General features: G+C 33.9%; 1 protein-coding gene across 4 annotated transcripts in view; it reads right to left on the bottom strand.

Moving 5' to 3' along the window:
• The window catches only part of KMT2C (lysine methyltransferase 2C), a 297401-nt gene that overhangs the window by 142063 nt on the left and 131641 nt on the right, over positions 1 to 23697 (bottom strand). For 3 of the 4 annotated variants that reach the window (XM_036759101.1, XM_036759102.1, XM_036759104.1), the window contains exons 1-6: positions 22612 to 22717; positions 20276 to 20448; positions 19599 to 19758; positions 7204 to 7317; positions 5555 to 5644; positions 3562 to 4286 (exon numbers count right to left, since the gene is read on the bottom strand). In XM_036759101.1, coding sequence (XP_036614996.1) covers positions 3562 to 4286; positions 5555 to 5644; positions 7204 to 7317; positions 19599 to 19686 — 1017 coding nt within the window. In that variant the 5' untranslated portion in view covers positions 19687 to 19758; positions 20276 to 20448; positions 22612 to 22717. Of the gene's footprint in view, positions 1 to 3561; positions 4287 to 5554; positions 5645 to 7203; positions 7318 to 19598; positions 19759 to 20275; positions 20449 to 22611; positions 22724 to 23697 lie in introns of those variants that run through there. The other variant, XM_036759103.1, reaches the window with a different exon arrangement.

The raw sequence follows: 23697 nt of genomic DNA, 5'->3' as shown, positions 1-23697 counted from the left end.
ACTTCGATATTTTCATAAATTCTATAGTATATCACTACTGGTATATTTCCCAACTACTTAAACTCAACATTTTCTAAAATGAATTATTCATCTTCATCTCTCTGGGCAGAAGAAATCTTAAGCATAATAATGCGGTGGTATGTCATGGGTAACAGAAGCGAATAGCGTATTATGATTTATTCAAAGGAGGGCAAAATAGGAAAAGTATAATAAAAAGAAGATAACAAGGAGCTGAAGACAAATTATATGAAGGACCGGAATTACAAGAATTGAGGATCAATGGTGAGCAAGACAGGAAAGGAAGAACTGTAAAACAAGTGACATAAAAAATAAAACATATTGATAAAAGTTTGGTTTTTTGATTTCAATTTGAAAGGAAGTTGGTAGCAAAGTACCACACAAATCTATCTACATTTTGCTCTGTTCTGTTCAGTATTTTTAATAATGACTTGAATCAAAGGTACAGAGAGAAGCATCATTAAATTTACAGGTGATAAAGATGGGAACAATGGCCTTCATGAGGAGTGACAGGATCAAAAATTATTTTTGCAGAATGGATACTAGACCAAATCAAACAAGGTGCCACAAGGAGACAGATAGAGATAGACATATAAATATCTATTTTTAAACTTATACTTGGACTCAAGTAAACAAATTCATAAATAAATAACATATTTGAACACATACTCTTTTTATACATAATTTATATATTTATTATTTATTTACATATATGATGTGTGTGTATGTGTGTTTAAATAAAAAAGAGAGTAACAGAGATCTGAAAGCTTTAGTGAATTTACTCATACTAACCTTCTCATACACTTCACAACTCTGTTGATTTATGGGCACAAATGATATTTATTGCCTGAACGGATAGAGAAGGTTTTGCTAGGGAGGATGAAATCCAGAGCAAAAAATGATGAAACTGAGGACACAGATGGTATTTTTATCACCAATTGTGAGCAAGAATTTGCTTCTTTGTAAAAAGCATATTTGAGAAATGAGGATATGGTCTGAGAATGGGATTAAGATTTCAGAAGCAAGAATTAAAGCACAGAAATGGCCAAATCTTTGCTAAACTGCAGTGGTAAAAAAAATATTATCCTAGAATCTTTTAAAATCAAATTTTTTAAAAAAGTATTTTAACTAAAAAGAAGAAACTGTCTAGGCAGAATCATTATACTATATACATATACTATGAAGAGCAGCTATAACTTAGGAAGAATAGCTGTCGAAATTCAACAGAAAAATTTTTTAAAGTGTTAAAGCACAGTAGTTAATAGACTTCAACAATGGAAGAATTCTGGCAAGCACTATTGCATATGTATCATTTAAAAGTTAAAGTTTTAAAAGCAAAAAAGAAACTCAGCTTTCCAACTAGTTGATTTTGGGTCAGTTATGGGGGGGGTGGGGGAACATGTGTGTGCATATATGTGTGTATGTGTATCTATATCTATCTATCTAGACATAGATATAGATCTATCTTTCCTGTGGGTTTCACTAGGATTTTAAGTTTAGAGAGCAAGTCAGAAAGATGCAAATGAGAGAAACAGGACCTTTTATATTGTGCTAAGACATGATTCCCCATGTGAAAATAAATTTCCTTAAATCAGATCTCATATAATTAGCACACTCATAATTGTTCTTTTGGGAGTAACAACACCACATTAAATAAAACCAGAAGCCAAGTTTTTAGGATAATACTTGGAATTAAAGCAACTGACAATAGCATTCCGGATATGAAGTAATTCTACAGTAAAATTACAAAATTAATTGCATAGTGTTGACCAGAAGTTGCGGCATTCTATAAGGCTATGCTTCCTCAACTCAGCTGTTGCCAGTTTTGAGTAGGACAGCTCTGTGTTATAAAAATTTGGAGCAGGGCCCAAGAGCTGCTACTAAATCTAAGGGTTGAGGTAGTCTCTACAATATTATAGTTTAGAGAAGGCCCATTTGCCAATGCAGCCAAGATGAGACCATGGCAATAGCTACATTAATAAGTTGCTGTATTTAATAAGTTGCTGTATAACAACATCCTGGACTCTAGCAACACTTAGAGTAACAAGGCCCACAAAAAAAGGAAAAAGGGTAGCTGAATAAACTGAGGAATAAATAAATGTTTAGAATGATACATAGGATTTTAGAATAGGGTCATGACTATATTTGTAGTACTAACTGAATGAAAAACTAGTCCTCAATACAGGGCTCTACTTCACACTCAATTAGTGGACTGAACCACAAGCCCTTTTGAAGAATACAAAATATAATAAAATTTAAAGCATAACATTATTAGAATAGCTTCAAGAAGGCTCATTTGATATTCTGATTAACATTAATACTCACTAAAAAGGATGAAATCTGATGAAGAAAAAAATGTGAGTTTAAAAAATCCAGTATTTAGAAAAAACAAACTTAAAATTTTTAAAAACCACTAGCAACACTCATCTTTTCGTTTTAAAGTGTACAGACTGTTTTGGTTTGCTATATGCTTTGCAATTTCTATACCTTTAACTATGAGGAGAAAACCCCACAGGAAAAATTATTATCTTTGCTATAATTTGTTGTTCTTAGTTTATGAGATTAAATATATTTGAATTTTATTTCTTAGGGGGTCACTTTGTCTTCAGAAAGACATTAATTTTTACTTAAGGCTGTTTAAAAAAATCAGATTGAGTACTTTATACATTCGAGCATCAAAAATATTAATATAATACTGAAAAAGTCATTATAAAACACAGAACCACAACTTTTTAACTGTTAACCACAATGAACCTATATGAACATATTTTTTTTTTATTTCATGAAAAGTTTCTCTAAATTATCATGTTTTGTCATGCCTACAGATGACTATTTTGTAAGGGAAAAAAAAGTTTTACTGGAACAACAGCATTAAATTATACCTGAGAAGAACTCAAATTTTTCAAACTGAGAAAAATCAATCATTTCCTTTTGCTTGCTGAATACCAAAGAAAAAGTTCTATTTTCCTATACAGACATATGTAGAAAAATCAAATTTGGATTTGATCTTTTTTTAAAAGTCCTCAAAACAATACCCTTAGTTAAAAAAATCTCCCAGAAAAAAAGGCAGAAAATCCTTAATAGAACTGCTCATAGTACTTTGAATTCATAAGCAACATCTGTTTTTATTAAAATTAAATTATATAGATAGATAAGATAGAGATATATATATATATATAAAAATGTGTGTGTGTGTGTGTGTGTGTACATAAATTATAAGCTGGTCCATGAAAGAGAAAAAAACACAAAGGTTAACTTTAGTCCAAAGCACTACACATTTGACTTTTAAGAAAGGCTTGTTATTTTGATATGAATAAAAAATGTTTCAAAAGCAGTTCTTTTCTCTCAGATCACAGAAAAAGTGAGTATTCATAACTCTATTTTTACTAATATATTAAAGATAGTACTATTTCAAAGAATATCATATATATGTGTAATAAAACAAATCAAACTATTTCTTAATAAAAACTCCAAAGTAATTTGTTTTTAAAGTTCACTAAAATCTACCAATTTTCTTTGACAACAGCAAAAAAACAATCCTACCTGTTTTGACCGCGGTCTACCCGGAGAAAATTTTCTTTTGGTAATAGCTGGTTTACCCATGCCAATTTTTGGAGTGACTGAGATATAAGTTGTTGGCATAATGTTTCCAGCAGAAGAATGTAAATTTGAAGGTTCACTGGGAAGCATATCATTTGCAGAAATCAAGTCTAAAGAAATTATGGAAGAGGAACATATATTTGTCTTGCTTATATCTGCTGCTGCTGAAAATGCTGAATCTGTCGCTGATGGTGATTTTATGGGTTTGTCTTCTTGAGGCGAGCCAATTTTTAAACAATCGTCAAATGTGGGGAGACATTCCATTTCCACAATACCAGATGAAACCTGACAGATTTCATTTTTTTCTGTTTCTCCTTGAATCTTGTCTACTCCGAACTCAATCTTTGCAATTAAAGCAGTTTTTTCTTCACATGTGGATGTTAAAACTTCTGCTACTGCAATGATATTTTCAGGCGTTAATTGTGGAGATGGTGATTCTTCAAAGGATGTTGCTGCCTTGGATTCCTGTAATGCCTGTGGTTCCTCATCTTTTGAGGAAGCCTTTGACTTTGTCAGAGCATCATCATTTTCAGTTATGTTGATCTTATTTTCATTTTGACCTTCATCATAACATTGTACCATTTCCTCAGACATTTCCATTTCATCTTTATCAGTCTGATGAGGAACTTCACTTTGGACTTCAGTACTTAATTTATCCTGTGTGGGATCTGTAAAAAGTTTAAATATATATATATGTGAGTGTACATATGTATGCATCTGTTCAGATTTTTAATACAAATTTTTAAAAAGCTCTACCTAGACAGATAAAAAATATGCTGAGACGTTTTCGGATAAAACATAGTACACACATAGTGTCAATGGGACACAAGTCTTATACCACAAAAAGACTGTGAATAAAGGCTGTTAGTAGATGTAGATGCACGTGCGCACACACACACACGTGCGTGCATGATGCTATTAATATTTTGGTGTAGATAGCACAATCCCTTTTAACTTTGATTATCCTAACCTATACCTTTAGCAGTGGGATTTATGGGTCAGAGGAAGTATAATTCCAAATTACCTTCCAGACTGGGTAGGCCAACACATAGTTCCACCAAAACTATTAGTGACCCTATTTTTCTATAAACCTTACAACAAATTTTTCTCTTTTGTCTTCTTTGGCCATTTTCTAAGTCTAAAACATCAGAGTTGTCAATATTTGCATTCTCTCATAAAAAGTCATATGGAACAATTTTTAATATAGTTAAATAGACTGCAGTTCTTCTTGAAAGAACTGTTTCTTTATAACTTGTGCTTATACATCTATCAGGGAATAGTTCATTACCTATTTATCTATGTTAGCTATATTTTTTATGGTAACAAAAAAAAAACCCAAAAAACCAACAACAACAAACCAAAACAGTGAACATAATGAGTGCCCCATCAACTGAGGTAAAAGCTAACAAATTTTGGTATGTGAATACAAAGAGGTGAATGAATGCCAGGTACTCAGGAACAAACCCAGTTCTCAAAACAAAATGAGAAAATGAGGAACTAAATATGGAATGCTAATTATGCTCTCAGATTAAGTTGATGGGATAAGTTGTCCTGAACTTGTAAAAAAAAAACTCTTTTTTTCTTTTGACAAGATTTCTCTCACTGGCTAGAGGAATAGGAAGATATATATTTAGAAATGTATGCAATAGTTAAGTTTTGTTTTTTTTTAATGAGTTGATGAGGGGGAGCTAGGTGGTACAGTGAGTAGAACACCAGCCCAGGAGTCAAGAGGATCTGAGTTCAAATCCGGCCTCACACACTTGAGACACTTACTAGCTGTGTGACCTCAGGCAAGTCACTTAACCCCAATTGCCCTGCCTTCCCCCCCTCAAAAAAAAAAATAGCTGATGTGTCATCAGATCCAAATGAGAACATCCAATATTAGAATAAAACACAACTTGTAAAATAAGCAAATTTAATAATAAACATTACTTACCAGGAATTAGAGGACTGCCTGCTATAAGTCTTACTGATGGACTGACAGTCTTGATATTAGTCTGTTCTTCACCACAATCATGGATAGCTGCTGGAAACAATTTTATAAAGTCTCCAACAGTTAGTAAAATCTTCATTTAAATACTTAATCTTATTATATTATCAGGAAGATTAATTTGAGATTTCACACTTCCTCGACAAAACAACTCAAATACATTATTACGATGAATATCCTTTTTGTCCACTTCCCATATACCTCAGGTATTACCTACACTGATGTTATTTATCTGTTACTTACTATGCCTATTTCAACTTATAGCATTTGTTTTCTGTAAATATTATGTGAAAATTATGTAAAGTTATAAAACCAGAAAATCTAAACAACTTTATGCTTTTTCTCCAAAAAATGATTACCACCCAGCAAATCAGATTAAGGGAATATGGGATTAATCTCTTTAACAATTCTGAAAAATCACTTCCTCATAAACCCAAAATGGACAACTCCATGCACATGTATATATATGAACAAACACACACACACGCACGCGGAGTATACCATAAAACAGTGCAGTTTTAAGTTTTAATATCTTCAGAAGTACAGATGATACAAAGTTACAAAATATAATTGAATGTTAATTACTTAAAATTTTATTTAATAAGGATGGGTACCCTGTCATGCAATGTATATGTGTGACATTTTGTGGTGGATGGCTTTCACTTTCTCCATGGATGGGTAGAAGAGGTTCTCTGACTTGCAAAATCTTTTCACCTAACCTATATCAAATAGCTTTTTTTCTTGTGAGGTTACATCAAAACTGTCAAGCATGGATCAAAGCCATGTTCTCTGGATGATGTTAAAGCTAGGATTAGCCTTAAACTTGAGCAGCTGATGAATGGTTCAACAAAGATCAAAAATCATCCAGAGGAATACATAATACAAAATAGTGATCATATTTAATTTTAGTGGAAGCATATCAGTAATTTAAAATTTTGAATGAATCATTCATTTTTTTAAGTATGCAGCACTCAAAACTTCTAAAGTTATAAAAGTTCAAAATTGCAAAAAAAAACCCTTTTAGAACACTGTCAGTAAATGTCATGTGTGTATATTATATACACATGTACATACAGATATAAATGAGATTCGTTTCTATAGGTTAGTAGTAGAATTTAATGTCCTAAATGTAAACGTACCGCATGAAGTCAGGACTTAATAAAATAATGAATATTTGGCATATCAGTCATAATATTAATAGATAGCTGACATTTTAATTTCCTATTCATGAGATCAAGCTTTCTTTTTTAAACAAAAAATGTCTGAAAATATTAATAAACATGTGAGGAAGTGAAAAAAACTTTTAAATCTAGATATGATTTTAACTTTCATCATCTGAATTGATATGCACCCACCAGGATGGTTAACACAGACCCCTACAAACTAAAAGTTACCTCAATCCCCATCATTTTTCCTACATAAGCTTTAACTTCTAGAGTTACCTCATACTCAGGGTTTCCCCTAAGGGTTAGGATTTACACCATTATTTCTTATTTAATTTAACTCACTCAGCTACAGAATATGTGTTTCTGTTTGTGGTTTACGTGTGGAAAACATAACTTTCTTAACACATAGCTTATTACAGATCTTCTTACCAACTGGAACAATTTCAGGTATTGAGTCTTGATGTAAGGAACTGCTTCTTGCACCTTGGTCCACAAGTACCAAACTCTCATCAACTCCTTCTGTTTCCATTTCATTAACAGAATCTTAAAAAGATATAGATTAGGATGCAATCTATTACATGTATTTTAAGAAGGCAGGTAGTACTCTAGAATGCTACTATCACTTGATCTATGAGTACAACTAGTTCCTACTATTACTTCATCTCACTAAAACTGCTACAAAAATGACACACCGATCCTTACACTTCTCAACATTTAGACTAGTATACATACTACGCAATACCGTAAAAATGTAGAAAACTAAAGAATATATCAAAAGATAAACATAGTTACTGTTAAAACATTCTAAGTTGGTATAAACATGGGTTTGGCGATAAGAGAATATAAATTCAAATCCTACAATATATAGTTTATGACTTGTATGACACTGGGCATATCCCTTAAGCTCTCTGGGGAACTATCTAGTCAAGCATATTCCATTTCACAGAAAGACTGAAACAACGAACTGGACTATCCCATAATTTCTATTAAATTTCAATTTGTTTTATCAGTCCAAAGTTCTAGCCTGTGATATGATTTATGATCTTGGATGTGTTATCCAACAGGGTCAATTACCCAGAATATTAACAGCTAGAAAAGTTTGAAGCACGACATCTGTCTTATCTAAGCCAGTAACTTTTAAATAAACCTTTCCTCATACTTCATGGAAAAAAATGAAGCTGGGGGTGGCCAAGACGGCCGCTGGAAAGCAGGAACCTACATGAGCCCCACTCCAGGTCCCTCCAAAAATGGCTCTAAACAAATCTAGAAATGCGAACCCCACAAATAGCAGAAGGAAGCAGGTCTCCAGCCCAGGAAAGCCTAGAAGGTCTCTGGGAAGGGTCTATCGCATGGAACTGGGAGAGGAAAAGAGCAGAGCAGAGCACAGTGTGGGCTGCGCCCGGACCAACCACACTAGGCGCCGGGCAGAACAGGCCCTAGTGCCCTGAATCAATGAGCTGTGGCAGTTACCAGACTTCTCAACCCACAAACACCAAAGACAACAGAGAAGGTTAGTAGGAAAAAGCTTCTGGGACAGAGTGAAAGGAGTTCTCTGTTCAGCAGCTGAGGTGGTGCAGCTCTGAGGACAGAACTACAGCAGCAGTTGCTTGCATCCCCAGGCTGATCAGGGCAGGAGTGCAGAGCCTGCTTAAGATCTGAGTCCAATTCGGGTTGGCAGGTCTTGGGGGAGGAGGAGCACTGGTGTGGCAGAGCTTGCTGTGTAGAAATAGCTCTGAAAACAACAGCATAGCCCCTCAAGCTAGGAACAAAGTACTCTCTACAAGCAGTCATACCCCGACAAAAAACTCAAGGGTCAAGTAAGTTGGCTGGGAACATGGCCAGGCAGCAAAAACGGACTCAGATTCAGACTCAGACTTTGGAATCTTTCTTTGGTGACAAAGAAGACCAAAACATACAGCCAGAAGAAGTCAACAAAGTCAAAGAGCCTACAACAAAAGCTTCCAAGAAAAACATGAACTGCTCTCAGGCCATGGAAGAGCTCAAAAAGAATTTGGAAAAGCAAGTTAGAGAACTAGAGGAAAAATTGGGAAGACAAATAAGAATGATGCAAGAAAACCATGAAAAACAAGTCAATGACTGGCTAAAGGAGACCCAAAAAAATTCTGAAAAAAATAACACCTTAAAAAATAGACTAACTCAAATGGCAAAAGAGCTCCAAAAAGCCAATGAGGAGAAGAATGCCTTGAAACGCAGAATTAACCACATGGAAAAGGAGGTCCAAAAGACCACTGAAGAAAATATTACCTTGAAAATTAGATTGGAGCAAGTGGAAGCTAGTGACTTTATGAGAAATCAAGATGTTATAAAACAAACCAAAGGAATGAAAAAATGGAAGACAATGTCAAATATCTCATTGCAAAAAGACTGACCTGGAAAACAGATCCAGGAGGAGATAATTGAAAAATTATTGGACTACCTGAAAGCCATGATCAAAAAAAGAGCCTAGATATCATCTTTTAAGAAGTTATCAAGGAGAACTGCCCTGATATTCTAGAGGCAAAAGGTAAAATAGAAATTGAAAGAATGGTATATGAAGGTAATGGAAAACTATTGTACCATAAGAAATGGAGATGATACGGACTTCATAACAACCTGGAAAAACCTACACGACATAATGCTGAATGAGTGGAGCAGAGCCAGGAGAACATTGTGCACAGCCACAGATATATGGATTTCGTGAGGACCAACCCTGACATACTTCGCTCTTCTCAGCAACCTAAGGTGCAGGACAACTCCAGGGGACTCATGATGGAGAATGCCATCTTCATCCAGAGAAAGAACTATGAAGTTTGAATACAGATTGAGGCGTACTACATGCTCGCTTTTTTTGCTTCTCTTTTGTTCTTGTTTTGGGATTTTTTTTTTTGGTTCTGTTTCTTCTTTCTCATGATTCATTCCATTGGTCATAATTCTTCTCCACAACTTGACTAGTGTATAAATTAATTCAATGCGAAGTTATACATGGTAGTTATATGAGATTACATGCTGTCTTGGGAAGGGAAGGGGGAGGGAGGGGAGAAAATCTGGAACTCAAAATTATGTAGAACCGTATGTGGTAAACTAAAAATAAATAAATAAATAAATAAAAAAAAAAAAGAATGAAACAAAAAAAAAAATAAGAAACTGAAAGAATCCACAGATTGCCTCCTCAAAAAGATCCCAAAAAGAAAACTCCTAGGAATATTGTCACGAAATTTCAGAGTTCCCTGATCAAGCAGAAAATACTGCAAGTAGCCAGAAAGAAACAATTTGAGTACTGTGGAAACACAATCAGGATAACACAAGATCTAGCCAGCTTCTACATTAAGGGATCGAGGGCTATTCTGGAGGTCAATGGAGCTAGAATAAACCAAGAATCACCTACCCAGCAAAACTTGAATATGATGCTCCAAGGCAAAATATGGACTTTCAATAAAATAGAGGACTTTCAAGCTCTCTCAGTGAGAAGAACAGAGCTGAATAGAAATCTGAAATAAGATATACAAGCAATGGGGCATAAAAATCTATCTTGCCCTACAAGAAAGTAAGGGAAATGGGGATGGGGGAAGTGGGGTGACAGAAGGGAGGGTTGACTGGGGAACAGGGCAAATCAGAATATATGCCATCTTGGAGTGGGGGAAGGATAGAAATGGGGAGAAAATTTGTAGCTGAAACTCTTGTGAAAATTAATGCTGAAAACTAAAAAAATATTAAATAAATAATGATTTACTTAAGAAAAAAATGAAGCCATATTTACTGTGCTCCTTTTTTCTCTCCAGTTCCCCAGTGCAAATCATTATAACACTATGCCCCATCCTAAGCTCTAATCACAAAGGAATAAGCTCTCTGTTTATCAAGATGAACTGTTATACTTGTGCCCTTGATATTATCAACTCCCTCCCCCTTACTTTCAATGTCTCCTCATCCACTGGCTGCTTCTCTATTGGCTTTACAAACCACCCCGAACCTTCATTTATATGATCCTAAAATCCTCTCAGGCTCTTGTTCTTCCTGTTGGCTTTTCCTGCCTGTCCATCAGGCCTAGAATGTTGTCTTGGCTTCCTTGAAAACTCACCTAAAACCCCACTTGTTCCCCAGACTACTGAAACCCTACTTTACACTGTGTACATGTACAGATTTTAACATAACATCTTATCCATTAGAATGTAAGTTCATTCAGGGGAGGCATTTGGGTGTTTCACAGAAGGCACAGTGATAAGCTTGAGGACAGGCACATAATAACTCTCTATGCTTGATAAATCACCTCTACCTCACAGAATCCGTCTGTTCTTTCAAGACAGGGCTCAACTGCCCAAAGGGCTATAAAACCATGTATACCCTTTGACCAAGCAATACCACTGCTAGGTCTGTATCCCAAAGAGAAAAAACAAAAATATTTATAGCAGCTCCATTAGGGGTGGCAAAGAACTGGATGTTGAGGGGATATCTATTAACTGGGGAATGGCTGATCAAGTTGTTGTATATCATTGTGTTGGAATACGATTGTGTTTTAAGAAACAATGAGCAGGAAGGCTCAGAAAAACATGGAAAGAACTGCATGAACTGATAAAAAGTGAGATGAGCACAACATGGAGAACACTTGTACACAATAACAATATTGTATGATGATTTACTATGAATAACTTAGCTATTCCCAGGAATACAATGATCCAAGACAATTGTGTAGGCCTTATGATGAAAGGTGCGATCTACGACAAAGACCTGGAGAGCCTGGATGCAGATCAAATATATTTTTCTTTAACTTTCTTAATTGCTCTTGGGGTTTTTCTATCTGTTTTCTTTCACCATAACGACTTAAATAGAAATGTATGTATAACTGGTGTAAAATTGCACAGGGAGGGAGAGAATTTGGAGTTCAAAACTTGAAAATAATTGTTAATTGTTTTTACATGTAACTGGGAAAAATGTATTAAATAAAATTAACAAAAAGGGAGGGCTAAATTGCCATGTTCTGTATGAAGACTTATGTTGCTAGCACACTCTCTCTAAAACTGAACTACTTTCTGTTTTTTTATATTTATTCACTTTGCAACTATTCTTAACAGGATATAAATGTATTTTTTTTCTTCTGCATTAATACATAAACTCTTTTCAAGTGAAAATTTTTTTTCATTTTTTGTATTTCTATCCCAGTACCTAGTCATGCCCGGATCACAGCAGGTTCTTAATAAAAGCGAACTGCTCAATAATCCTATATTTCTCCGTTTCATCTTCAGTCTCCTGTAAAAGTTGTCTCTAATCTTTACCTTTAATTTCCTGCAACCTAACTACACTACAGTTGTTTCCAATAATTCCACTCCTCCATTGAACATGTTTTCCTAAAGTCACAAATGGTTTTTGTGTTAAATTCAATTTGTGATTTTCAATCCTTATCCCTTCTTGACCTCACTGTAATATTCAACTACCAACCATGATTCCTTTTAGATACTGTCTTCTCATTAGAGGAAGCTGGATGACATACTAGATAGAACAATGGACCTGGAGTTAGGAAAACCCAACACTTAAAACTTTGTGAGCCTGAGCTAGATACTTAACCTCCCCCCCGCCCCCAATCTCCTAAAAATAAAATAAAGAAGCCAGTTCCTACCTCCAAGGTTTCTTGCTAGAAGACCTTTACTTCAGTGACTGGCACAGATACTTGAGTTTTATGCTGCTATTTTACTCGATTTCTCTTTTACACTCTTGGACTACTATTTCTTGGTCTCCTTTGCAGAACATTCAGGCCTCTCTATATGCATATTCCTCAGAGGCCTGTCCTACTATCCTTCTCCTCCTTGATTAGGCCTTCATGCCTTAACTGGCCATCCCACATTTCATCAGAACCCTATATAATTCATCCTACACCTAGCTAATAAACTGTTACTCTGAGAACAAAAACAATTCTGTTCACATGTTGATGATCTCCAACCAATTGCTCTTTACCATTATTCCCCCTACTGACAGCTGGATTGTCTCACAAATGTATCTTAGTGTCTCCATTTTTTTAACCACATTCACATTATGATCTTATCTCATTTTCCTATAATTACATGATAGAAAATGATGTTTTGCCTACTGTACCTTCACTTGCCAAATCTGATGTACTTCAGAACAGACTTCTAAGGTCAGAGGTTTTAATTACTCCTTTATGCTGGTGCTTTTCTAAAATTGTGTCTATCATAAAAATCTAGGCTTATTTCTTCCCTGCACTATAACTATCCATATATTTTCTAGTTTGGGTGAATTTATATAACCAATTCCCCTCTTTTTTTAAGTTCAAAATGAAAAAAAGAGTTCCCAAAATGAAAATCAAAAATAAAGACGGTTGTAGATTAAACAGCTAGTCTCTTCAATACTTTACTTATATTTAAATATATAATGAATTTAACATCTCACAATCCTACTTCTCTGGATGATTTTTGGCATTCCTTATCTTTTAAGGATCTGAAAAAAATGCTTGAATGACTCTTTTTATCTTTTTGGCTATCGTTACCATCTGTATCTCCTTATTGCCTAGCACCTCCCACAGAAGGGCTGACTGGGGAACAGGGTAACCAGAATATACGCCATCTTGGAGTGAGGGGGAGGGTAGAAATGGGGAGAAAATTTGTAATTCAAACTCTTGTGGAACTCAATGCTGAAAACTAAAAATATTAAATAAAATTTAAAAAAACTAAAAAAAAAAAGAAATTGCCAAAAGTACATGTGATATATACAGAAAAAGCTGTCATTGTTCACATTGCTTAAATTTTGTAGCTCATACATTGAGCTCATAACAAAGCACATTTAGTTGCTCTTTTCTGGGCTAACATTATCACAACTCATATCTTTGACCTGAACTATCTCAATTGCAAGCTAAAACCCTGACATTTCAATTGGAGTTTCCTCCCAATACCCTAGTAAAATAATATTCCAGATAGTTCTCTGTGCTCAGGGCTCATCAAATTGCCCCTCCAACCTTGAATACAACAATGAAGCTTTCACAGTGGTTCAGACATGTTAAAATTAATAAATACAAACAAGCATTAAGTATTTCTTTAAAATAGATATAAAAAATACAGAAACATCTTTAGTCCAGTCAACATGAAAAACTTTAAAAATGCTATTCATAAGTAAGGAAGGAAGACATCATATTCCTTGTAAAGTATTTAAAGAGAAGATCTATGATTCTAATTTTTCAACTGGCGTAAATTAGAAAACAATATTTTTGTGCCTATAGAAGAAGTAATTTATAAAATATAAATTATTATTTCAATACTAATGAATCAGGGGCTAAAGTTTTTCACTAATTTGAAAAGAGTGGAATTTATTAGAAGTCACAAACATTTCTAGAATGGTTCAACTCTTGGCCCAGGAATTTTATATGCTTCATATCACCAACAGTGGCTGCCATTTAAGAGTTAAATGCTTCATTAAATATTTTCATAAAAAAATAATCTCAAGTTAATTAACTGCTTGATAAAACCTAATTATATATGTTTTTAAATAAAAATGATTAATATACTATTTAAATTATTATTCAATAAAGCAAGAATTCTTAGCCTTTACTATTTCCAGAATATCAGTGTCAGGCTAAGTCAATGGATAGCCTAAAAGAAAAATTTTAAGTTCATAAAATAAAAAAGATTATAAAGTAAGACATTATCAAGCTATATTTTACATTGAAAACCAAGTTTATTGACTAGAAGTTAAAAATCTCTGTAATAAAGTAAATATCTATTGTAAGATGCTTGAGCTTAGACTTTTGCATACCTTTTAAAACAAAAAACTAACAGATGAATTCATTTTTTTGATTAATTTCTTTATATGTGAAGTTACTCTTGGAAAACAGATAATTTAGTCAATGATTGCTAAACAGATGCTAAACATGTATATTAAGATTATCATATCTATCTTGTAGGCATCTTGTTTCCTTAATGCAAAAGAATAAAATTTTTTTTATAAATTTAAAAAAAAACAAACCAAAATCTAAATGACCTGAAAAATTTCCCTCAACTGCTGTTCTCCTCTAAGAATAACATAAAAGGCTATCTCAATATTCTTAAAAATGGCTTGCCTAAATGCTTTTGAAAAATCACCCTATTTCTTTCAAATAACATATTTACTTTCTCCTAAAGTCAATCTTTACAAAAACTATTTCAAAAATCTCAATTGCACTATATTCCCTTAGTGTATGTGTACCTATGTCAGAAGGTATAGCAAATTTGCAAAGTCAGCCTTGCAGGAAGGAAGACATCCGTTCAAATTCTGCCTCTGACACCTATGAGCTATGTGTTGATTAGCAAGTAGAGGGAGCTTAGCCAGGTGATGCAGTAGATAGAGCACTGAATCTGGAGTCAAGAAGATGATAAGTTCAAATCTCGCCATAGACACAAGCTATGTGATCCTGGGCAAATCATTTAACCTCTGTTTCCTTACTTTCCTCTCTGGTAAACAGGAAAAATAGAAACCCCTACCTCACAGGTTGCCAGGAAAATGAAGTAAGACCATATTTGTAAAGGACTTTAGCAACCTTGAAACATTAAAGATTAGCTAGTATTTACTATGTCACACCCTTTAACTATACCAGGCAAATTTCTAAGACAATGTAGTTTCAGAAAAGCTGTCAATCTACACTGATGGGCAAAGTTTCTGCCCTAGGGAGCTGCTCTGATGAAATTTCCAATATGGTTCCAAAATAAATCACACACATGCACTTATGTTTTCAAGAATTCACTGAATATTCTTTCACAACAATATTTTGGAGAAAAGGTACCATCAAACAGTGTATCATGCTAACTTCTATAAAAATTTTTTGTAAATAATGATTACCATCATTTATTTCTTATCGATTAATTCTATATCCTAACTTGTAAAATTGATTTAAACTATTAAAAGAAGCTTGCTAAATATTGTTGTCATTGCTTTTAAATGAACTGATGCGAGAAAGAACAAAGAAGATACAGAATGGCTACATAGAGTGGATGGAACAAAAATGATGGATGATAAAGGGATATCCAAAAATTTTTATTTTGCTTCTGATTTTCTCCAAAAATCACAATGTTTAAAAAGTGGAGAACTAAACAAAAAGGTTAATATGAAGTTATTATTCAAGATAAATGACAAGATAGGTTTCAAAAATCTAGAATACGAGGCAACATAGGATAGAGCTGTTGAAAAATGTAATGTCCTCTTAAATGTCCAGAGCAATGGAAAAATTCAGTTTGAATATTATTTAGAGGATTATGGTATCCAGAATAAACACATTATAGGAAGGATATTTATGAACTGGAGTAAATGTTGAGAAATACAAGGCAAAAGATGGGGACTGTGGAATACAAGCATCAGTTCAAGGAAGTAAGATGCAGCAGCAGATTAAAATACCTCAACAGATGTAACACAGAGAAAGGATAAAATTTGTTTGTTCAAAAGGGAAGAGGCAAGAAAACTAGGGGTGACAGAGAGTTGAAACACAGGTTTTAAAGAGATATGATGAAAACTTACCATTAATATTATGCAAATTTAGAATGGATTGTTTCAGGGACAAGAGGGTTGGAGATATCAAAGGAGATAGGCATCTAAACTTCAGACTATCTGTTGAGGATTTTTACATATTACTTTTCTGAGTATGAGTTCAACAAGTGCTATGATAGAATACTGGACTCTGATTCACAGCATGGATTCACATCCCTTCTCAGGTATGTTCTGGTTCAATGACTTGCCACTTTTCATAGTCTCTCTGAAACTGTCTTCTCTACTCTTCAGGGGAATAATACTAATAAGCAGTACCTTAAAGACTACGAAGATCAAATCGGATGATGTATGCAAAATAGTTTGCAAACTGTAAACCACACAATAAAACTAGCATTAAAAATTCTTGCATGAGTTCTGTTATTGCTTCCAAGCATAGCTAGATTGTCTGTGGTTCCTTTGAACTTTAACAGTCTACATTTTATGATTTTACATGGATAAAAACAAGCAAAAGATGACCCATTTTACTTCAAATATAACTCTGACAGCTTCACAAGATTCTCTTTAAAAAACAAACTTATTGACTATATAACTATTCAATGAATGGAGCCTACCAATGATACTATTCTCAATGTTAAAACTATGTGTGTATTTCCTTTGCGATTCTAGAAATTCTGTGAATATAAATTAGGGCACAAAATACAGGGATTTTCTTTCTAAATATATTTTGCTGAGCTAATCAGAAACATTGCTTTGAAAAGGGGGTTAAATAATTGATAAACGAAATCTGACTAAAAGGAATTTTTAACAGATAATTTAGAACAAATAAAAACATAAGAAGTAATAAACAAAAGGGTTGTGAACAAAAAGAATACTTGAATGGCTCTATATAAATAATAAACACAGTGGTTATACATTATAAATAAAAGAATATAAACTATATAAAATATAACTATATTTTATTTTATTTCATAACCATGAGTATATTATAGGATATATATATTATTCTATAAACTATTTATATATATATATTATTCTATAAACTATTTATTTTTATATATATATATATATAAATATAATTTTATACTTGAATAAACTGAGCCAGATGAAGGTTAAGTGATGTGCCCAGAGCCATACAGCTACTGAGTATCCAAGACTAAATTTGAACTCAACCCTTCCTGACTCCAGGCGCAGCACACTATATACTGTACCCCCTAGGTGCCCCAAGAAAACAGTTAAAGATGCCTTGAAGGTTATGAAATCTGGATAACTAGAAAGATAAACTCCCACCCCTAAACAAAGAAGGGATGGGTTTAGAGGAAAAGATAATACACTTCATTTTGGACCTAAGTTTAAGAAGTCTAATCTGCTGGAGATGTATAACAAATCGTGATATGGGTCTGAAGCTCAGGAAAACAACTAAAGCTACATATCTAAATCTAGCAGTAATCTACATAGAACAATAATTAATCAAGGGAACCTGGTGCCATCACCAAGGAAAGGTGTGAAAGAAAACAGAACATGCACTACAAAAAGGACATGAGTGACACCCAAAATAAGAAGGGAACACCAAGAATGCTGAGGTGTGTTAAAAAAAAAAGAAAATCAGGACAAGAGCATGACCAACAACTCAGGGCTAGACCTAGAGTAAAAGTCCCACTCAATAACTTGTCCCAGAGCCTCACCTACCAGTCAGAAAGGTCAAACAAAACCCAGACCTAAAAGTAATGTAGCTCTTACTCAGCTCCTGTACCTCCAAAGGTGGAATCCCAACCATTCATTCACTTGCTGTCAATTTCACTATGGCCTAATGCAAGGGTGGGGAACCTGAGGTCTCCAAGGCCACATGTGGCTCTCTAGGTCCTCAAGTATGGCCCTTTGAATTTAAACTTCACAGAATAAATCCACTTAATAAAGGATTTGTTAGGCTCTAATACTTCAAGTGCCCCAAAGGGGCTTGGGAGTTGGGGGCGGCGGGGGGGGGGTACTCCTGTGAAGACATAGTACATGTGATTTCTGCTTTTATTCATTTCCCACTTTTGAAGTCACCTCAAATAAATCTATAATCTCAACACACAATCTGTTCATGCCTGCCATTGCCCATATGATTCTTGTCTATGTCCTCTCACAAAGACACCGTTAAGTGTCTTTTCAATGAGCTAGGATGTTTTGATTTTCTTTTGATTTTACCCTAGACACCAGAGCAATATTCAGACAATCCAGTGGTTATCTTTTACTCTCTGCATGTCCCTACTCCGTCTAGTTTACCAGCAAATTCTTTGACGACATCCCTGACATAGCACTTCTTTGTAATTTATAAATTTTAATGTGAGGCAGCAAGTTCGTTTTGAATATGTGCCTCTACTTTGCTGAGTCACTGAGACTGCAATATTAAATGACTAAAAAAATAAGAAACCTTAATAATACAAGTACAAAATACCAGCGCATACCCTTTTTACACAGATTAGTTTGAAGGGCCTCAGTTATATACTATACCTGCTCATTATCCCCTTTTTTACCTTGGTAGCTTTGTTCTTCTAATAAGCTGATGATCTGACAACTCTAATAACCCAATAATCTGTAAATGACTGCAGCAGCAACCAATTTTTTTTTAAATTATAAAATAGTCAAATACAAACATTTTCATTTTCAAATGACATTATTTGGAATGTTCACCAAGGTCCCCCACTTCTTCCTAAAGCACTCATGAATTATAGGCATATGGCTTACATATATTATAGAAGCCTTTGTCACATCAAACTCCTGGAGCGGTTTTGTTTCACTTTTTTTTTTTCCCAGCTGTTCTCCCTTATGCCCACCTTTGCCCTGAAGTCTCAAAGCTGTAAAATATGATTGCGCTTGAAACGTTTTATGAAATTCTAACTAGAATTTACCTATAATCATAATCTGCAAAAGTTGTTGGCACATAATAGTCAATAATTTTCATAGTACTCTTTTTGCTAATTCTTTTCATAATACTTCAACTTGAGATGAACAAGGATATCATCAAATGATTATTGACCTGAAATGCATGTTAAAATACCTTATAGAGAAATACTGTGCCATATTCCTTTAGCAATAGCTACCAAAAACACAAAAGGAGAAATTTTAACACTAATTTTGTGAAATTATTAATCATTTTGAAAGACTAGTTTCAAAGTACATTTTCTCTCAAACTAGTTCTTACATAATTAGTTCTTGATAATTAAAAACACATGAATTGGGCAGAGTTTAAACAAGATTTTCACTACTAGATGGAGGGAATCACCAACATAAATGAATTTATCTAGAAACTCACCAATAAAAAACTATCTATCAATACATTAGGTGCCTTTATGATTGGTTTCACATAAAGAAAAATATTCAGTTTTAACCTGTACTCGGCTGAGGAATTGGTTCAGAAGTATCCATTTCATCACAAGGTTGTACTGAATCCATATCTCCTAATTGTTTACAATACATGCAGACATACTCTTCTTTTAACTGTGAATCTATTCATTATCTGCTGCTTTGTCACATTCTGTATGAATCCATCTGGAGTAATTAATATTAAAAATATTTAAGTAAAATTAGCAAATTAAAATAGTCTTAAACTAAATTCAACACATAGTTGCAAGGAACAACACCAAGTAAAACTAAAGTAATAGCACAAATATTTCAACCAAAGGGGAGATGCTGAAGCAATAGAAATCATAAAAAGTATCAGTTACCTTTGAAAAATGACATTACTGATGACATTATGCTATTCTATATCTTTCTTCCTTTCTCAATTTGCCTCATTTCCTTTGACTTCCTTTTTATTCTTTCTAGTTCATATTTTCTTCTTCCCCTTTGATATAATTTTCTTTCCTTAGAATCTGCCAGGAGCACTCATGCCACTTAAGCCTGGCAATTCTCAGAAGTAAAAAGGTTGCTGGTCACTAACTCTGACAATATCATCCCTTCTTACTAATAGGGATGGGGACCCCAAGAGCCTAAAGGAAGGTAGAGATGGATATCCTCAAGAATCATTATGTCTGACTCATTTCAAACAATAAATTTGGCCTCTTACCTTTTACACAAGTGACAATGCAACATGTCTTTCTGCAGGTCTGGTTGGTAGCACTTTCCACAGAAAGGGCAGGCCAGATTATCTTGAGGTTGATAACAACTATCACATACTAGGCAATTGTGGTGCCACTGAGAGCTCGTTCTAGTGCCACATTCTGCACATATTCTGCAGTTCTAAAGACCACAAAGTAAATATAATTGCCGATATATTTAAAATGATAGAGGTTATATTTCTGGACAACAGGGAAAGGCTTTATTTCAACAATTATGAATTGAAAGAAATGTTTAAAAATTAGAAAAAGTTTCAATTAGCATTTGTAGCTAAACAATAAATTGTATTAGAAAAAAAATAACTTGATTACACAATTATGAATATAAATTGAAAATGAAAAATCATAGCTATTTAAGCTGTGTTCTCTAAGCTAGGCGTTTCATTTTCACTAATAATGAAGACAAAATAAAAAGATTCCCACCTCCCCAACTATATGACTAACTTACTCTCTGAAGAAATCAAATTCTAGGATGAATCACAATTAAGCTGTCACTCTATAGATAGTAATATTTACATTTTTTAAGACCATAAAGATATCTACACTACACCTATTAAAGGTTTATCATTTTAGGTTGTGTGACAATCATCACCATCAAAAGAATGGCATCCAAAAAAAGTCAAAAGGTGTGTATGCTTTGTTCTTTGAAGCACAGTTACAGCTTTCTCAAGTAATTATAAAAATAGGTCTCTGAGTTATTCACAACAAAACAACAACAAAAAAGGTTTATTTTTTTTCCCCAGTGTGGATTTCCTTATCTCTAAGAGACTACTGAGGAAATTCAAAGAGTGTGGTTGATACACAATCTGAATGATCGCTTGTTCATAGCAGACATGCACATATACATACATGTCTTTTGGTATCAACTATCCACCATCACCATTTTTTCCCAGTATTTAAGCAACAACAGAGATACACACTGGAATGAGCTGCTACCAACGCAAAAAACATTAACTTCAAGAAATAGAATCGTACATTTTTTACCTCCTCATCTATTCTAAAATCTGAGCCCCATAAGTCTACTTTATTTCTTTCTCTCTTGCACAGCACAAAAAGTGAAGGTTCAGCCCAGGAATAGATCTGGTCCTTAAAAAAAAAATAAACTGGGTCACGCGTAGATGTGAAAAGAGCTCTACCCTAAAAGAACTCATAGGTCCTCTATACATCTCCGGTGTATTTCATAAAAATTTATATTCTCCTCTATTAGATTGTAAACTTGTTGAGATAAGAAACTTAGCAGCTTATCTTTTTATCCCACTCTCCTGCAGTACCTTATAAGTAGATCTAAATGAGTATATGTTTAGTGGATGAATTTGAGTAAAATCCTACCCATTCAAATTCACTAAAGAAACTGGACTTGTAATCTTGGCACTGCTAATTACAGTTCCAGTGACCTAGGACAAGTCAATTAACACCTCTATTCTTCAATTTCCTCCTAGGAAATAAAGAAACTTTGACTCTGATCTGTAGGATCCAACCACTTGTAAAATTTTAATATTTTGTCCATAAGTGTATAATTCAATCGCAGGCTACAAATGCATTTAAACATTAGTATCTATTTTAAAAATTCAGTAACTGTGAATATTGTCACTGACACTTGAAAAATTATTTCCTGGGATTTTTTGTGAATACTCGATGTCAGTGAAAAATGTCAAAAGCTATACCATCACTTACTATTTTTTAGTATCTACTTTTAGCATTTTGGTAATACATAGCAAAAAACATATTCTATCTTTTAAAAGATACATTGTGTACAAAAAACTTAAGAAATCTACTTTCCTTGATATGGTAGGATAGAAACCCTACCCCATGCTAAGGAAACTACAAGCCTACAGAGTTCAGATTAGGATTTCAGCTAAGAATGTTGGTAGAAAGTATAAAAAATACCAGTTCAGGAAAGGAGGAGACTATTACAAATAAAGATAATAAAATGAAACAAATAGAGAATTAAGCTGCTAAATACCCAGCAAAGATCTAAAAATCAAAGGAACTTAAATCGAAGATTATAGATGAGAAAGGGGGCTAAAAAGGACTACGAAATAAAATAATCAGAAAGAGAATCAAGGGTAAATTTTTGAGTAGAAAGGTATGATTTATGGGGTTATCTAATTTGTGCTTACATATTAGAAAAATTCTAACTTTAATTTTTGTGAGCAACAGGATTGTTAACTTTTGGTTACAAAATAGTTTCTTTATTTCAAATCTAATTCAAATTCCAATGAACACTTTTTGTCTTCAAATAGAAGAAACCAACAAAAATTTATTTAAATAAAAAAAAATAACCTACTTTGCATTTCCAGCATTTGTTGGTACTGAATCATAACTGGTTGAAGACAAAAGTGTGATACCCTTTGTCGCATGTATCACATACCAGCATCTTGCTATCTTCTCCAGAGTGCCTATAAAAATAAGTTAGCACTAATGACACAAAACAACATTAGAAGTTTTAGTATAGTAATAAAGAGTAAAGAATATATTTTCAGTTAATATGTATTCCTATTTCTAAGTTCATAATTCATCTCATACAGGATATGAATTGCTTTTGCCCCTAGCTTCTATTTCTGCAGTTATGAAGAAAAATGAGGAAAGCTATTGGGAAAGGGCCCATTGTGCACAACGGGCCCTTTCCCCGTAAGCAGCATCTTCTTCCTCTTCTTCCATACATCTACACCCATATCTCTAACCAAATGAATTCAAGAATTCATCACTTCTACAACTGTCACCCAGTAATTCTTATAGTTTTCAGTCCCTCCAAATACATCTTCTATACAGCTGCCTAAATAATTGTACTAACACACATATATAACGAACTGTTCCACTCTATGGCTCAAAAAAAAAATTCAATGGCTCCCCCTAGCCACAAAGATAAAGTACAAATGTGAATGGCATTTAAAGTCATTCACAATGAGATTTCTAGCTTACCTTCCCAGGGACACTGAACATTATTTCTCTTAATATTTTCTAAATTCCAACCAAAAGAGACTACTTGCTGTTCTGAGGAATAATACATTTCATATCCTCTCTCTGTTCTTTAATACTTGGCTTCTGTTTGTTAAAATTCTTATCTTCCTTCGTTTCCTATGAGGCCTTTCTGTTATCAGAAAAGTTAACCTTTTTCTCCCTAAAAAGAAAAAAATTATCTATGATTTATTCATCACTGTACAGTTGTGGACTCCAGGAGAAGGGAGATTTCTTGACAACAAGGACTATAGTTGACTTTCTTCACAGCCCCACGCTAAGTACAGTGCAACATATAAATATTTAGCTAAATTGCATCCCCTCTGTCTTCCTGATTGTAACCTCAAGCAGGGAAGGACCTGGTATTCATACAAAGGATAAACCAGCTTTGACTAAAATTTATTCATTTTAATGT

The sequence above is a fragment of the Trichosurus vulpecula genome, chromosome 5, assembly GCF_011100635.1.
Source record: "Trichosurus vulpecula isolate mTriVul1 chromosome 5, mTriVul1.pri, whole genome shotgun sequence".
NCBI classification, from domain to species: Eukaryota; Metazoa; Chordata; class Mammalia; order Diprotodontia; family Phalangeridae; genus Trichosurus; species Trichosurus vulpecula.
This window is presented reverse-complemented; position numbering and strand designations above follow the sequence as displayed.